General features: G+C 39.7%; 1 protein-coding gene across 4 annotated transcripts in view; it reads right to left on the bottom strand.

Moving 5' to 3' along the window:
- Positions 1 to 2,309: 2,309 nt before the first annotated feature.
- SCAF11 (SR-related CTD associated factor 11) overlaps positions 2,310 to 18,255 on the bottom strand; it is a 46,943-nt gene continuing 30,997 nt past the window's right edge. For 3 of the 4 annotated variants that reach the window (XM_054074482.1, XM_054074458.1, XM_054074474.1), the window contains 6 exons: positions 17,234 to 17,340; positions 10,698 to 13,208; positions 8,196 to 8,539; positions 5,486 to 5,704; positions 4,931 to 5,050; positions 2,310 to 4,574 (listed from right to left, as the gene is read on the bottom strand). In XM_054074482.1, coding sequence (XP_053930457.1) covers positions 4,446 to 4,574; positions 4,931 to 5,050; positions 5,486 to 5,704; positions 8,196 to 8,539; positions 10,698 to 13,208; positions 17,234 to 17,340 — 3,430 coding nt within the window. In that variant the 3' untranslated portion in view covers positions 2,310 to 4,445. The remainder of the gene's footprint in view (positions 4,575 to 4,930; positions 5,051 to 5,485; positions 5,705 to 8,195; positions 8,540 to 10,697; positions 13,209 to 17,233; positions 17,341 to 18,255) is intronic. The other variant, XM_054074463.1, reaches the window with a different exon arrangement.

Genomic DNA, 18,255 nt, shown 5'->3' with positions numbered 1-18,255 from the left:
AATCAAGGAAGTGGTGATTTTTGTTGTTAAGATGCTTGAAAAGAGCCAAGTACACAAAAATGATCAGAGCTCCTCACCGAAGACAGGCTGAGAGCTGGAGTACAGCCTGGAGAGGAGAAGGCTCCAGGGAGACCTTATAGCAACCTTCCGGTACTTAAAGGGGACTATGGGAAAGATGGGGAGGGACTTCTCAGCAAGGCCAGCTGTGGCAGGACAAGGGGCAAGGGGTGTAAACTGAGGGATTTAGACTGGATATAAGGGAGAGTAGTTGTTTTTTTTTTACAAGGAGTAGTGAATCACTGGCACAGGTTGCCCAGGGAAGAGCGTAGGCCTCATCCCTGGAAACACTCATGGCCAGACTGCTTTGGGCTCTGAGCAACCTGATCTAGTTACAGATGTCCCTGCTTCTGCAAGGAGGTTGGACTGGATGATCTAGGATTCGAAATACAACTGGCTTACAACTTTAGCAGTTAATTCTAATTAACTGCAGTTGATTGGTTTACATTACTTTCCTCTTCAAGGCAATCTTTTCTTGCAAATAACATCCTTCGGTGTGTCTCCCCTCAGCTCCACCGCAGAGCTGTACCTGCTTGCTTGAGGCAAGGTCATACTCACCGCGGCTGACAAACCCCTTCCTGGCTCAGCCTCACCAGCTCAGCTTCACAAGATGTTCAGAGCTGCAGGTCACGCCTGGGAGCACTCTTCTTTCTGAAGACTTCACCTCAAGGATCCGACACCTCCGAGCCTCCCTCTCCTCACTGAACACCCTCACCAAACCACTAAAGCCTTGACCTTAATTCCTCCTCCTCGCTCCTTTGCGGTGCGCTCCTTCCCAAGGCCACACGTCTGTCCATTAGGGACAGCAAACAGACAGAACTGACACCATCTGAGCAGTATCAAGGTAAGACTATAGTTACCCCCCAGAGAGAGGGGAAGGGACAACTCTCTGAAGGCAACAACTCTGTGGGACAACTCTCCACAGGGAGCCATTAGTCTTAGGGTCAGAACTGTCCTTGCGTAGAGTTGTTCCTATGGAGTTGGCCATGGAGACTTGGCCCAGACCACATGGATGTTATCACCCAGCCACATCAACCCAACTCTGACCAAGCCTTTCCCAGAGCAGCCAGCCAGGGCCAGCAGGCCTTCCCACAGGCTGCGTGAGATGGTGTCTGCACCCCTATGGAGACGCCTCATGAAAGCACAGTGGGGTTAATCCTAGAAAGTAAAGTGATGCTTGGAGGAAAGCTCCCAACGAAAGTAGGATATGGGGTACTCCTGTCCCCCCCAGGCTCTTTCAGTGAAGCTCCCTGTTCTGATCTGCACTTCCTGCACTTCCACGGTGTAGGACAAGGCCGGGCTGGTCTGAGCACTGCCCTTGTCTGGTCCACACAGCAGATCAGAGCACACACCCAGCCCACAACGTTCTGCCAGACCCAGTACCAGCGTCCCCACCGCGGCACTTGCGGTAAACGGTCATTTTGCGACATGCGTTTGTTTTTCTTCAGCTTGCAGCACCTGCAGACAGACAGGGGGGGACAGACCGACGCAAAACAAACAAGATGTGAAGGAGGGAGAGCCCAGGCAACAGAGCGCAAGGTTAAATACACATATGGAGAGAAGTAAATAGTCATCACACTGCTTTCTAGATTAAACCACTTGAGCGAGAATTGTTTTAAGACCAAACACGGACTACTGACAGCTTAGTGAAATGAATTTATTAGAAAACTGTTAAGCACTACAGAAAACTAGGGTTTTAAGAGTATTTTTTCAGTAGACAGCACTCCGGCCTTATGCTACAGACACGGTATTGCGGACTTTGGACAGCCACTGTGCTAAGGTACAGATTTAGGATGAGACATTCAAGCAGCATGCACAGTGAGACAGTAGGAGTGCAAGGAAAACCCTTTTGATTTGCATAAGTTCAGAGGAGGTACACGGTTCCATACTCATTTTCCTCAAGGCAGTTTGGATTGAATGAATTACTGATGCCCTAGAGGCACGGAGGGGGCGCAGCGTCGCCATCTCTCTGCCTTCAGTGCTAGTGCAGGCTGGGACTTGCAGTACAAGGAGTTTCAATAAATAGAAGTACAGCTTTCATACTACTTTAACAAAAAACACAACCACAAGGTTAAAGCACGTGCCTTCTTAGACAGTTGCACCAACAGACACCTTGTCGCTTTTTCAGGAAAAATAGGAGTCTATGTATTAAGGCAATGCAATTTTTTTAATTCAACAACATAGAAATCGTAACGAACTGCACATTTTCTGATAAGTTCTGAAGTATTTAATTGTAAAAAATATAGTTACTGATCACATGCTACTCTGATATTCTTCATTATGTTTTGAAATACAGTGGAGCATCACTACAGTCACTGCCCCAAGAGCCTGGCAGCAAGTGACAGCTTAGCTTCCAGCCAGGAGCTGCAGAACAGACATTAATGACTCCCCTCTCAGAATAAGTCCTCCATTGCTCCTCCCCACTGTATTTCTACCTCTCCTCTAAAAGAGAAAAAAACCCCACAAAACATTTATCTGGCTCCTGAAAGGAGCTTTATAGCGAGGCTCAACTATATAGAGTAAAAAGATATAAAAAGTCATTAAAATCCAAAAATTCAGAGAAGAAAAATATAATAAAAATAAGTACGCACGGCATGATGAACCAGGAGAGACATAGCGATTTGCTACAACATTTCTCAAAAAGTGCTAACCAATTTTAGCTTAAAATAGTTCAAGAGATCACACAAATCGCTACCACACTGCAAAACTGAGTATTTTGGAAATTCTAAAAACTGGCTTGACTGTAGAAAAAGTATTATCTCTAATTTACACAGTGTTTTTCTTTAGGCACACAAGAATAAATACAGACAGTGAAATGCTTCATGAAGTCTGTAGAAGGCTAGAGTTAAAACCAAGTGAGCAACTGTTGTGACAAACACCACAGTTTTTACACATATACCTCCATGTAATCACGTGTGTGTACAGGGCTGCGTATCCCTAATTGCATCCTCAGGCTACTGCAAAAGTTACTTAAAGGTAAGACTGTTTTCTGGCAAGAACAGTTACTTTGGGAACTGCTGGCTACCATGGCATAATTTCTCAGAAAATCTGACTGATACTTTCAGTCAAAATGGTTTATTTGTGCTTTTGGGCAAGGGGCCTCAGGCTGGAGCAGAAGCCAGGCTGAGCCAACATCAAAGGTTGGGCAGGACTGGAGGGCGGAAAACCTGAAATTTTAATAGCACTGATGAGAAAAAATATTTCATCTCAAAGTAAGGCTCCTTCTCCACTCAAATCCAAAGGGATCACAAGCTGTTCTTTCTCTAAGGAGCATGCAGTGACCTCAGTGATTCACCAACCCTTCCTGCTGCTACCTCAATAAAACTGGTTTTACTTCTGGAGTGTTTTACTCTTCCCTAGCACATTCAATGACCTCACACCTCTCTATATAACCTCCCTAAATAAAAGTGCTTGGGGAAGTAGAAGAGCTGTCACATGTGACTTTAGGCCAATTGATACCAGTCTGGTGATCCACCCTACAGTCCCTAGATAACAAAGAAAAGTACCATGGCTAAGATTGGCACAACTGGTGGTCTCTGATAAACCAGAAGCCTAATAACAAATTCCAGCATCCCTGATTTTATTTGAAGAAGAAACCGGTTTATGGTTCTGGACATCCAGCTCTGGCACACTAACTCCCTACTACCTCACAGCAGGGTTAGACAGGAACTGAGGTCTTCAGTGTGTGGTGATTGAGGGCTTTCAGCACATAAAAGCTATTCAAATTCATCCCACTATCTGGAAACAAATCGAAAAACGTCACAAACGAAACCAAGCAGCATAATTTTTATTTGGTGTTACAACAGATGCGCAGCGCCCATGCTTTCGAGTGCTGCATTTTACTGTTCATGATTTTTCTTTTTAAAATCTAAACAGTTCCCTGTTCAGACAACACCATGTGCTTTTTTTATATACACATCGTGACCCCTGCATTCAGCCTGTGCAGTTAACACTAGAAATATTTGTCAAGACAATACATTATCTTATCTTTGCTATAATTAGGGAGAAATCAAAAGAAAAACTTTAATCTGACCGATTACATGTACTGTACATACCTGTTCCAAAACCAAGGTACTCAGATAGAAGCTTCTAATTTAATGCAGTTATTCAAGTCAAAATGCTGTACATCTAAGTATCCACACAATCGTACATTCCTAATGATTCTTCTTTACACCCTTATTTTTTCTTTAGACATCTGTTTTAAAAAAGGAATAAAGAAGTTGCCCTGTAGATCTATATTTCTTTAGAACAAAACATTATATACTACATTCAAAAATAATTTTATCAAAACCAGATTCAAATCCCTGTTCATGTACAATTTTCAGTTAACGGTTCATGTTGAAATTGCACTTTGTGGAAGGAATAAAATTAAAAACTGAAAACATGTTCTATTTCCTTTCAGAGGAGACTGCCTCTTCGGGATTTTTCTTCCGTGTATGTTTGTATTTGTCTACATACGCTTTCACCAGATTTGCCACTTTTGCAGAATTAACTTCTCCACTCTTGCTATGACAGACCTACAACAGTTTTAAAGAAAAACAAATGTTTGAATAATTTCTGTTGATTTGCCACTGTTCCACATTATTTATTTTCCAAGCACCTCAGGTTTCTCTATCTCAGATAGAAAAACTTTGGAAACTCTTAGTACTTGCCAATTGCTTCCCAAATACCTTTGAATTCCCATTCAACTCTCACGGAATGAAAGAGTTGTGTTCTGAGGAGCTAAGAAAGCTCCCATGGATGAAGATGAAGATATTTTTGCTTTTCCTGTTCCCCTTCCCAGCAACTAACAGCAACTTTCCCACAAGATTAAGAAATCCACCCCAAACACCACCTCTGTGGAAATGCATTCCAGATTATGAGATCAACTTACTTTATCTACAGCTTTCCGCACAATTTCTTTATATTCTTCCTTAGTGATGTCTTTATTTTGGTAGAAAGGTTTAATGGCTAGTTTAACCTCTTGTGCTGCTTTTTCTTGAATTAACAATTTCTGAGGGAAAAAAACCAAACGAGTGTTATTTTTCACTGCCTGCATATGTATCTTTACCAATCATAAAAAACTTTTTCTGTAAAGTCGTAATTACAAAAGACTACAAAACCATGCTCTCCTCGCTCACACATCAGCTTTCATGAGAGCTGTGTTTTACTAAGAACAGAATGTCATACCACAGCAACTAAAGTAATATTCATAATGGTGCTGCTTTAAAGGAAGCTACATTAAAGCGTCAACTTGCTAGTTTATGTCCTGCAGCTGCCACAAAAGTCATACATGATGGTACCAAATACATCACACAGAAGGGGTACTGTCATAGTTTGCTATTTAGTGTATCAAAATTTATATATATAATATATAAAAATGTTTATATGTATTTTATATATAAATATATAAGATGGTACACAAATATAGCCTGAATTTTGAACTTGCCTGGTCTTTCTTCGAGCTATCTGCACTGGCTTCCACTGTTACACTTGCTTTGTTTTCTCCCAGTTTTACAGCTGCATTAGAGCTCTTGACGTGACTTGATGACGTTGCATTACCCGAACTTGGTCCCTGAACTGTTCCCACATTTCCCAGGACTGCTGTTGGAGCAGGCAAGGCTGGAGCACTCATGTTATTACTTACATGAGCAGCATTTGGAATACTCTGTTTCAAAAAGTTATCAGCAATTAATACATCATCCTTCAGCATGCAAACATGCCTTTCTAAACTCTCAAAAGCTATAGAAAGAACATCAACACTACGTGCTTTGGTTCATTAGCTGATTTCCACACTGTCTGTTAACATGGAAGGTACACACATTATATCGGATCTACTCAAAGAGAAAAAAGATAAAGCTTGAAAAGTAAAGCATCCTCCAATGTAGTTGATAGATTCTTGGTCTGATCTCAGCGGCAAAGCAAACAATGAATCCTGCAAACAGGTGCAGAGTGTGTGTTAGCACAAGGGAAGTAAGTTCACGGCTGCAGAACCTCCCCACTTGTCACAGGAACGCGCAGGAAGCCCTGGTTTGTACACTGGAGTAATGATATTTTTTTTTAATCAGCACCTAAACATACATACAAAACATTACCTTAAACCATGCTTTCATTCCGGCATCACAATGACGCTGCTTTGCAAACATTTACTTTCATGTTTGTTATCAGCTTGAACTTGCAAATGAATTTCAAATGTAAACACACCTACAAGTCCATCTGAGGTGAAATGCTGGTTGAAGCACCATGGGCTGTTCTTCAGGTAAAGCCATTTTTTGTGCATTTCCATACACCGCCAAAAGACCGCAGGCTCTATACTTTGGAACTGGGAAATTAAGTAGGTTTCTGTCCTCAGACAGAGGCAATTTCTAGCAAAAGCCAAGATCACATCCTCCCAGCATGTTTCTAGCAGGCTACCCTGAATGCTACTTTTTTTGCAGGTAATCACCATTACTTTTTCCACACCTGCATTTATCCAGATGGAAAATAATGAAAAGGGAATTTGAGCTCCTTGGAAAGAACACAGATATTGAGCTGCTACTAACCAGTACGCTAGTGCTCATCAGTGTGCTCTCATCGTCTTCCTTTCAACAGGAAGGACAGGTGGAGTCCTGCAGCATCCAGTAATTTCTATTGTGCTACTAAGGACTCGCTCAGTGAAAGCTCAAAGGAAAAACAGCAGCACCCAAGAGCATTCAGGTTCACAGACTCCATTCCACAAAAGCAGGTAAGAACAACAGATTTAACACAGGCTTTACTAACAGATAACCGCACTTCGGAGCAATACTCAGTTTTGAAAGAAACATATTTATTGCTGCACTAGATACTATATTTCACAGAGGTTTGTAGCCTACATTCTGACTTTGTATATTTTTAGAGGTTAAACCTACTGAATTTCCAATTGTTAAAATACTTTAATTAGAGACAGCAGGCATTAATCAAATCAGCAAGTGATCTACCAGCATTTTAGTTCCAATAGCACCTTACTGTTTTACCCTGCAGAGTATTAAAAGTATTCATATGGCCTGTAACCCCACTCAGTATATCCCTTAGTACTTAAGTCCTTTTTTTCCCCAAGTTAACGAATGTGAATGGTTAACAGCAGCTGAAAGTGAAAAGAATGTAGGTCATTTATCAGTTCACTTCAAATCTTTAGAGAAGATGTATGAAAACAGAGGATTAGAAACCATTGTTCTGGGACACTTTTGCAACCTGGAATGAAGAGGAAAGTATTTTAGGTTAGAATAGGAAGCCTGCAACAAAAGAAAAGCACAAACCTCGGTCAAACCCTCAAGAGTCCTTCATACATCACAGATGCAGTGTTATATCTCCTCGCAGATCCATGCATTCTCCTGGAAGCTGTTCCTATTCCTTTCCTTCATATAAAAGCTCTTAATATAAACAGCTGGCTACAGGAGGAGCTCACATACACAAAGGCTGCTTTAGGATAACTTGAAGGGACAAAAAGATTATTTGAGCTGCCCCAAGCACAGCAGAGTCTTTTTGAAACTGGAGAAGTTAAGCGAGAGTTATGATTCAAACAGGGTATACAAAACCAGCAGAATCAGGCAAGAAGGGTAAAGTAAAACACACCAAAGAAAGCTCGGAAGTTATTAACAAAAAGGCTCAAAAGATTAAGCAGAATAGAAAATGTGTGTGTAGGGAAGCCACTGAGAATGACAGCTGGAAGATGGAAGTGTGGAGCAAATGGGTGCCATGCAGTACTTGATAACTTTCCTCTGCTAATACACCCCAGGGGCATGAGAACTGCAACAGGGGTCACTTCCCTATAGGCTGCTGAAAGGGGATATAAGCATTTCCTAAATCTTTAAAATCAGGTTTTGAAGGGGAAAACTTAGTTTTGGAAACAGAGCACTTCTTAGAATGAAAAGGTAATGGACAACATTGACGAAATTGTTTAGTGTTCCATTACCAGCTGGAACACCGTTTCCACAAAGTCCAAGTTATGGTGTTGTGTCTTATTTAAAAGCTCTAAGCCCCCAAAACAACCCATATCCTCATGGGTAAATTCGGTGTGGGGTGGAAGAAAACAGGCAAGAGAAAGAAACTGCAAGTATAGATTTATCCAAACTATGGTTCAATAAAAGAAACCCTGATATGACTTCAATAGTGCTCTTGCCATGGCTTCTGATAAAGCATACCTGCAATTGTTTTGCATCTTGCTGTGTAGCAATGTAGTTGACTTGTTGAGATGGTGGGGGTGGAGGTGGAGGCGGAGGTAATCCCTGAGACAAGTTTGTGGGAGCAGCTACCTGTATAAGAGGCATTCCGGTAGGGAGATGCATGGGCACTGGAGGGTGGATGTTGAAAGGATTTTGTTGCATATTCATCATGGGAGGATGGACGCCCACCGGATACGGAAACATATTCATCGGCTGGTGCTGTGCATTCACTTGTGGCATTACATTCATTTGTTGCTGCATCATATTTATTGGTAACTGAGAACCATCACTTTGCTGGTTGCCTTGGTCTTTGAGGTTTGGATCTATCAAAAGGAAAAACAGTACGTGAAGTAGAAAATCTCTACTTTGTAATGTAGAAGTGGAGCCAAGTGTCTAAACTCTTAATGAAGCATGGAGTATCAAAAGCTTTCCGTAATCTGAATATTTTAAAGATACTGCATTACATTATTACACAGCCCTCATCACCAGACATGACATGGAGCCAAATGCTAGTTTGAGTTTAAAAAGTTCAGGTTCCTATGGAAGCCTGCATTTTGAATTTCCATTTTCTGTACTTGTTCCTAGAGCACAGCTAATAAATTGTTTCATCATAATGAAATAGTAATTCTTCACAAAAGAGCAGGAAGACACTACAACCTATCCAGCTTCTGCAATTGCAGGCGGCTAGTCACACCTTATCACAGATGCAATTCCTTGCCCCTCCTCGCCCAATTCACACATGCTCACTGTACATTTCTGGGAACTACAGGAATGGTCTGCTTTTTTTTTTTTTCTTTTCCACTGAATAATAAACCATCCTCAACCAATTTCTAAGATGTTCGTATTTGGAAAGTGTCAAAAACCCTGTAATGTACAACAGATACAGACTACAACTAAAAATAACCTCTCGGGGCGGCACTAATTTAAAAAATTACTTTAGTATCTTATTCCATCTCCAACAGAAGCCAAGAATTAAAATTTAGATATAAGCAGCAAACCTTCCAAAAGTCAAGAGATTGGTTCTGAGAAATGGTTCAGCAATTATAATTCAGATGTCCTTCCTTCAGAATCCCTTCCTTGAAGAACACTGTCGTCTAATTCACAGGACTGGGACTGAATCCCTTACATTTCACTCCAAATCACCTTTTTGAAGGTTGCAGGATAACAGAATCACTGAGGTCAGAAGGAACCTATTTGAGGTTGCTTAGTCCAACTTCCCTGCTCAAGCATGGGCAGCAAAAGCAGGTTGTCCAGGGGGACTGTGTCACCCAGGACCATGCCATGATGCGAAACCCAGCTAATCTGTTTTGAGAGACCGTTGTACTATTCTCAGCTGAACACAGATTCCAAAAGTGAATGTTAACAGTGTGATTGTTCCTGAACTATGCAAAATAAAATCTGCAAATCACACCATACTTTCAATTAAAGGTCTGACAAATGTTGCCAGCAGCACACTGAAGGCTGACAAAGTTGTCTCAAAACTAAGAAGCCACTGATGCAGTTGTTTCTGATAAGGGGGAGAAAACTACTGGTGTAAAGGATGAAAATATTAAGAGAGAAAACAAGGAGAAAATGCGAAAGTACAAGCATGGTTGCTTTCAGAACTGGATTTCATAATTTTAAAATACAATTCACATGTGTCTCAAAAGAATATTAACGTCTCAGAGCATTAATTTGATTCTGAATTTCTAAGAAGTCACCCACAATCTTACCCACAGTTAACTCACTTTCTATCTAAGTTTATTTCCGTCAGGACAGTTATCTTTTAACTATAAAACAGTAAAAAATATTAGACTTCCACTGAGGCATTGGGGGAGTTTTAATGCTGAAATACAGTAAAAGTAGCGGTTTGACATTTAAAAATCTTCCTAGAACTTCTTAAGCATTTGAAGAGTGATTTGTCACGTGTAGAATCTACCGTGTGGGTCTGCAAAGGAAAATGCAAGCCTCCTTAAAGAAAATTACCCTTTTTAAAAGATGTGCAGATATGACATGTAACCATGAAGAGGAATGACTTTCTCTGCAGAGAAACTGATTTGAGTAGAATTCTTCAGATGCACAGACACACAATCATAGATTCAGTCATAGAATCATCTGGAATAGTTTGGGTTGGAAGGGATCTTAAAGATCATCTCGTTTCAATCCCTCTGCCGTGGGCAGGGACACCTGACACTAGACTAAGCTGCTCAAAGCCTCATCCAATCTGGCCTTGAACACCTCCAGGGATGGAGCATCCACAGCTTCCACAGGCACCCTGTCCCAGTGCCTCACCATCCTCATCATGAAGAGTTTCTTCCTAATGTCCGATCTAAATCTTCCCCCTTCCAATGTAAAGCCATCCCCCCTCATCCTATCACTACCTGCCCTTGTAAAAAGTCCCCCTCTAGCCTTCTCGGAGGCTGCCTTTAAATACTGGAGGGCTGCTATAAGGTTTCTCTGGAGTCTTCTCTTCTCCAGAAAACTCTAGAAAACTAGAAATACCTTGTTCAGCTGTTTCCTCTTGTCTCATTCCCCAACCAGTCTGCGGGCTTGATGAATTGCGTCCCCTTCTTGAATAATAGTTCTGCACATCAGCAGGTAAAGTCTTTCTTACAGCCCAGCTGGATGCAGATGTCCATCCAGACCTGTCAGCAGGTGTATCAAAAGAATAATCTTGTTCATTCTTACGCTTGTATGGCTGATGTTCTGAGAACCTTGAAGTTTCATTCCCAGAACCATTTGAGTTCCCTGAGAGAGGTTTTCTACTTTGCCAGTGATTTTCACTCTGGTCTCCATACATGAAACTACCTCTTCCACGGCCACCTCGACCACGATGACCTCTCCCTCGATTTGGAATCCAACTTGAACCAAAGTTTTTATTCCAAGAATGCCCTGCATTATCATGCCTGCTATCTTCCCAATGTGGTTTCTCTCTCTCTCTGTTCCTGGCTTCAGGAACAGAGTTTATCCTTTCCATTACCCAGTCTGGACAATCATTCCTCCACTTGTCTGAAGAACACTGCTCATCACTGTTTTTTTCTGTATTGTCCTCTTTTTTATGACTTTCATTCTGTTTGTCTTCATCACTTCTTCTGTATCGATCATTTCCTCTGGGACTCCCCCAGCTGTCATTTGTCCATCTCTCTTTCCATCGAGGTGAATGACTGTCCCTCTCATTTCTAGAGAATGAAGAACCTTTACTTCTTGTCCTAGATCGCGATCTCGACCTGGATCGTGACCGTGACCTAGACCACCTCCTGTTTCTTCTTTCTCTGTCACGGTCTCTTCTTTGACTATCTCTGTCACTGCTTTGAGATCTAGATTTTTGCCTTGGAGACGAACCCCTAGTTCTTGATCGAGAAGATCTCCTGCTTTCCCTGACAGCTTCCCTTTTGGGAGATCGAGATGGTGTTTTTTTCTCATTTTTGAGTGTCTCTCTCTTTGGAGAATGAGATAAGGATCTCTTTCTCTCCCTCACAATTTCCTTCTTGGGTGATCGTGACGTCCTGTCTCTGGCCATCTCCCTTTTAGGAGATGGTGACTGAGATTTCCTGCCCTCTCTCCTAGAAGGAGACCAAGTTGTTGATGGAGAGTGAAATCTAGATCTTCTAGTTCGAGTCTTTTTATCTTTTTTGAGTTCTGCTTGGCACTCTCTTTCTTGAGGAACAGTTCCATCTTTTTCATCAGGAAGTCCTGACACTGATGTACAGTTTCCCACGTCGCACTGTAAGGAATTCACTCCAACTTTCTCTATACTTTCAACTGGTGGTAATGGCTCAATCTGAGGTTCATTCTGGTCACTGCAAAATGAGTCACAATCCATTGGTATCATTTCATTGTTATCTTCACCAAAATGTTTATGTTCAGCATTTGCTGGCGGCGACTCTGAAGTTCCACCCTCTTCACTTTCTGGCATGGCATTCTCTTTTAAGGATTGTTCCGATGTACTGACCATAGAAGCATTGTCTATTAATGTATCTGGTTCTTCATCTTGAAAAGTTTTTAAGTTTTGACTGTTTGTACTTCCACAGTCAACTGCTGTTTTTTCTTCAGCTTCAGAATTGTCTATTTCTATGGCTTCTGGAATCTCAGGCAATTCGCTTCTGGTGCTCTCTAACGCCTCATCTTTTCCCAAAGGTTCTGTATATTCCAACAATTCATTTTCTGGACTAGCTATGGGTTGATCTACTTTTGTCAAAGTTTCTTCTTTCTCCATGAATTCATTTTGAAGACTACACAATGCCAGATCTACTTTTTCAGCAGCCGCATGGTCACACACATCACCTCTGGGACTAGCTACTGTTTCCATTTGTTCCAGCGTATTTTCACAAATGTCATAATCCTTATGCTCTACCTTTTTTTCAGTAACATCTTCTGCTTCAAGTTCCTGACTTTCTCTCTCTGAAGTTAGTACTGAAAGCTCCTGGACAGAAAAACTTGCATCTGTGTCACCTGAAGTATCTTCATCTTTGTCACATTCTCCTGTAGTTTCCTCAACTTCTGCATGTTCACTACAGCTTTCCAATCCATTAGCAGATTCTGTTTCTGCATTATTTTTCTGTGGAAGGTTTGTGTTACTGCTTTCATTATCTGACTGCTGCTCTTTATCTAACGTCCGAACTGCTTCAGATTCAGCAATGTCATCATCTTCCACTGAATCACTGGATGGTTTTGTAGAACGTGCAGAACTTCGCAGATTCTTTTTAACTACAGGTGTCTGTTGTTTAACAATCTTTCTAGACTTTCGTTTCGGAGGAGCCTTCTCTGACTCTGAAGGAGATTTACTCAGAGATGAGTTACTGCCATCAGAGGCACTGCATGCAGAACTGCTTGAACAAGGTGAGGTCCGAGACTGACCCAGAGTCTCGTTTTTACTGTTTCGTGCAGATCTTCTTCTAGGAGTAGTGTTAGCTGATTTCCTTCTACCTCCTCTAGCGCCAGATGAGCCAGAAGCTTGCTTTTTTTCTTCTCCTTCTTGGGTACAGGCAACAGCATATCCTTTGCTTAAAGATTCTAACAAAAGCAGATTACATTAAAGTTTGTTAATAACCATTTATCCAAACACAGTTAAGAACATAAAATGACCCATTTAACAGATAACCTAAAATAACGCAATTAAAGATTTAGCACGAAACGCTGCCATAGCATTTATTTTCATTGCAGATATTTTGCTTCAAAGAACTAGACTCAAGCTAACAAACTGAAAAGTCAGACACCTAAACACACATTATAGAAGCAGTATCAGCATGGCTACATGGTCAGTAACAGCATTCACAACGAAACTAATATTGATACTGCTGCTCATAGACAGTCAGTATTTAAACTATTAGAAAAGTAACGAACTAACCACACAACAATGTCAGTACGTAGCAGTTCCTGTCACCCTAAAATGCAGGCCTGTTGGAAGCAAAGCCTCAGGAATACACGTTTTGGGGCAGCCTAGAGGCACCAGAAAAGGTCATTCTTATAGCTGTAGGTTTAAGCTGCACACAGCAGCACAGCACCCCTTGTGTGGATATCACAGTAATGTACTTCCCGCTCCCCACAATCTGATAAAAGTCTTTGTAGGGAAAGCTAAAGGTTATATTCACCACAAAGGGAACAGACGGTACTCTTGCCACCTATGAAAGCTTATGAAGGGCAGCTCAGGAATTAAAGACTAGTGACATTTAAGTAAATATACTTGAGTTTAATACTCACTTCAGAACTGAATTAATTTACTGAGATGTCGGTTAATATGTTTCATACTTTGTGTACACGTTAGAAAGCATCAGGAATTTGATGTTTAAATTTGTTCTTTTTACAGCTTCATCTTCATATACAAATAGTAGAAGCTTGCTAGGGAAGATTAATTTCTAAGGATTTTGCAATAGCTTTATCACGCCATACAAACTCTTAACTCTAACTTTGCACTTTGCGTAATGTTATTCCCCGTGCTTCCACTGCATTAAAATAATTGTTAAATGTATTCTTAAACAGACCCTCTTTCTACCACTTCAAACTTTGTTAGCAGAATCAAAAACTTATCACTGTTAAATGTAAATTTACCATCTGAGAACCTTAAAGCAGTAACTCCACAAGCACCTCACTAGCTTTTAAAAGGACTCTAATCACCTCCTTTGACTTCCCTTGTCAAATCAATAATTTGGCTAAACTTGAAATAAACCCACCAAGTTTTGGTTTTTGGATGTCCACTGATCAAATTATCACTTAAGTTAATTAACGTTATCAATTTTACAAAAAGTGCCATGTAGTTAGAAGAAAACAGTGTGTGTGTTAAAGAACTTCCAAAGGAGTTTCAGGTGACTAGCACTATTTGAGGTAGCCACTGTAACAGTCTCCCTGGTAATTTTGTTAGGAAATGATTTCACAGTGGCTAACCAGCAGTTTTTCAGCTATATGTGGCCATCTCAGACAAGCTACATCGTCAAACATATCACAATAGCCAGGAAAACAGTCATATGTCATTACAGATTGTTAATATGCAATATCTGCAATGATATTCTTCAATGGGGAAGGAATCACCCTGCAATAATACAAATTCAGATTACAAATGGAACATGGGAATCCTGACAGAATTAAAGGGCAAGTTATTTTTGTGATACTTTCTAAGTGTACTTGTGAAATACAAGCCTCTTTTTAGCATTCCTGACTACTTCTAAAATTTTAACAGACAAGCTTCACCAACTTTTGACTTAGATCAAACATGAGGCATTTCAGTTCACTGAATCATTATTTAAAAATATTTTTATCACAAAAGAACTGCATAACACCAAACCAATATTTGTAGATTCACCAATACATTTTCAGGTCAAATTAATAAAAAGACTATTTAATGTAATGGAATCTAAAAACCTGCATCATCTACAGGGAAGATTCAGACAGTACAGTTACAACACTGATATTTGTGTGTCTCCCTGCACAACCCTGGAAACAACTGTCAACTGCTATTTTGACAAAAAACTGTATGCTTTAGGTGTGACCAAGAGATGTGGGGGGTGTGCGTAAAAATAAAGAAGTTTGTGACCATCTTTCAGGCACAATTTAATAAGGATCACAAGACCCTGTTTGCTTTACTTTTATGTGTGTATATTTTCAGTGTTTTCTTAATCTTTCTCCTGTCCTCTACCTTTCTACAAAGTCCCAGTGTCCCTTGTTTCCTCCAACTTCTGCCTTTTCTTTCATCTCTCATACTTCCGGTAAGAGAAGGCCTTGCTCTCTTCTCCTTTACATATATCTGCCATCCACCTCTAATGGTGTTCAGGTTACATTTCTCCTTGCTTTTGTCCTTACCTTTTGTCTTGTCTTTTCCTCAGTCACCACACAAAAACTGAATGGGGAAGGAACACCCACTCAACAGAATGTGACCAAAATCCTCAAGGGACAACTTCACATCCAACATCTCCGAGTTTCACAAGGAAACTCAAAGACTATGTCTTACACTTCCTGCATGCTTCTTACCAGCAAGAAGCCTTCAAGTCAAACTTAAAGATGACTTAAATTTTCAGTGTCAACATACTACAATATTTTAAGATTCAATCTTGACGTCTGCTTTCCACTTTGTCCACAGTATAAGTAATGTATTACAGTAAACATCTGAACTTTTGTTTAAGTTTGGTGAGAACATATGGAAATACACAAAAATAACTTAAGAATTTAATGTTGTATCCTCTTAGCTCAATTTCACATTTCAAAATCACATCTTTAAGAGAAGCAGAATGCTTACATAATCAAGATAACAAATGAGAAAAATTGGTTCTAAATATAAATTTGAAAACAAACATATTTGAAAACAAACATATCTGAAAAAATAACTTCCTCTCCTTTTGCTGTCAAGACTCAAAGTCTCCTGCCTCTTCCAAAGACAACGTAAGAGATTTAGTTCCGTGTTCTGCCTTAGGAGTTGATGACATTACTGGTATTTGCAGATCAGTCGCTGATATTATCAACAGCAATTTACATTACAGCATCGCGTATACTGAAGAACAAATTTGGAGCTTATTTTAATAATCTTTTTCTGATGAGAAAAAAAAGGTTTTGTTTTTTTGGTTTTTTTTTAATGCTTCTAGTGTATATTAACAAAAAAGCCTGACTCTATGTAGGAAGGTGAAGTCAAGAGAGATGAGCTAACATATAAACTCATTACTAATAGAAGGAGTAATGGCTAAGCAAAAGTTAATCCGCATCTCGAAACATCAAAGGCCAGAGGAAGGACTCTAATGATTTTTCACTGGGGAATGCATCAGTGAAATAAGTATCTTCAACAAGAATTCAGAAAAAAAGTGAAACATCTTTTTCATGATCTTCCACTACTTAACTCTTTCTAGCAGTCTACATACTCCCTCGCAATTTTAGTAAGCAAATAGACCCACATCTCTTATCTCTTTGCCTAATAATCAAATGAAAGTAGTATAATTCCCAATTCAAAGAAGGTATTATCTTCTGCCTTATAAAACAGCACTCCTTTGTTTTTACTTCTTTGAACTTGTGCAGCCTGTTGGAAAAGAAACTACATTCTTGTCGAGTATGGAGAGGCTGTTAAAGCAACTGGAGGAAGGCAATTCATTCTGAGTTTTTTTCTTTTGCTAGATTCTTGACAGACCTGGAGCTTGAGCACCTTTCTTAGCCCTGTAGGGTTTGCAGACAAACTGGAAGAGATCCATACACTGCATTGTTTCCTGACTACACGTCTCTGTCAGGAAATAGTTTGTCTCTCACACTGCAGAATATACCATTGAAATGTGTCAAACAATTAATAATGTAATAAAATGAGATTTATCATTGAACAACAGGAAAAGATTTTGTAACATAAAAGAAAATGTTGAACTTAGAAACAGAATTACACTTCCTCTGGAGTGCAGGTTCATCTTCTATATTCTAATTTCAGAATTAAATTTTGAAATAGTACTAAACTGCATTGAAAGGTGGGGTTTTTTTCCTGTTAACTATAACTATATGCTGTACTTTGATTTCCAAGGTTCATATTTTAACAAAACTCCACGTGAGCTATGAAAAAAACTTACAAAAAAAAAGTTTACCAAAGTTTTCCAAAGGCCTGATATTTGTTGGAAGAACTGTCCCTGCCACTGTAGTAGAAGTGAGAAGGAAGGTCTCAGCTTCCGCTCCGTAAGATATTAAAGGAACTCTGGAAAAATAAAAGGATTAACATTGGCTGTTTTAGCTGTTTGTAGCATATTTTGGAAACAATGCACAAACCCAGAACATTAGGCAACCATGACAGTTCCAACCTCACCACAACTGGAGAGAAAAGCAAAGCTGACATAGAAAACAAAACCTTCCTTCTCTTCTATAATTTCCAGCTTATTTTAAGGCCTCATCTAGTAAAACAGTTTGAACAAGGTATGCTATGTTAAAGCAATACACATTTGGCTTTCCTCAAAGCTAAATACAGAACTGTAACAGTCTACTTCCTGGAAACAAATTCCAAATGCTGATTTAGTCCTCCAACAGTAGAATAGACTTTTCGGGGGAGGGGGGGAAAGCCTACACAACAATTTAGTAAAGGTTATTTTTTACATACACAATAAGTACATATTTATTCAGACTCCCTCAACGAACCTTGGGCAAAACCAGAACTCAGAGATTACAATTTTTAACTTATTACTGAGTTGGAATGAAACCTTCCATAAGGAAAATTACATGCAAAAAAAAATTTAAATTATTTAAATCCTATGTGCAACTTCTAATTATAATTAAAAATCTCTTTTTCTTGCTCATTTGTCTATAGCTTTGGCTTTATGTCAAAAAGTAACAAGATATGTAGCAAAATTAAGATTATAGATAGAACCAATTTCATACTGTCTTATTTTAAAAATCAGTTATTCTTACACTTCTGCTTTATAGCCATGAAAATATCCTTATATATATGTATATTTTAACATACATCTGCTCAATGATGAGAAAAATCATTTTATATTTTCCATTTCATTTGGTAGAATCCTCCTCTCCTCTCTTTCTAGAAGCATTCATTTATAAATGGTTATAGAAAGAAGTGTTAGAACCAACCCAAGAAAGGACAGAAAAGGGGAGGAAGAAAGGG

Source organism: Cuculus canorus, chromosome 1 (genome assembly GCF_017976375.1).
Source record: "Cuculus canorus isolate bCucCan1 chromosome 1, bCucCan1.pri, whole genome shotgun sequence".
Lineage (NCBI taxonomy): Eukaryota > Metazoa > Chordata > Aves > Cuculiformes > Cuculidae > Cuculus > Cuculus canorus.
This window is presented reverse-complemented; position numbering and strand designations above follow the sequence as displayed.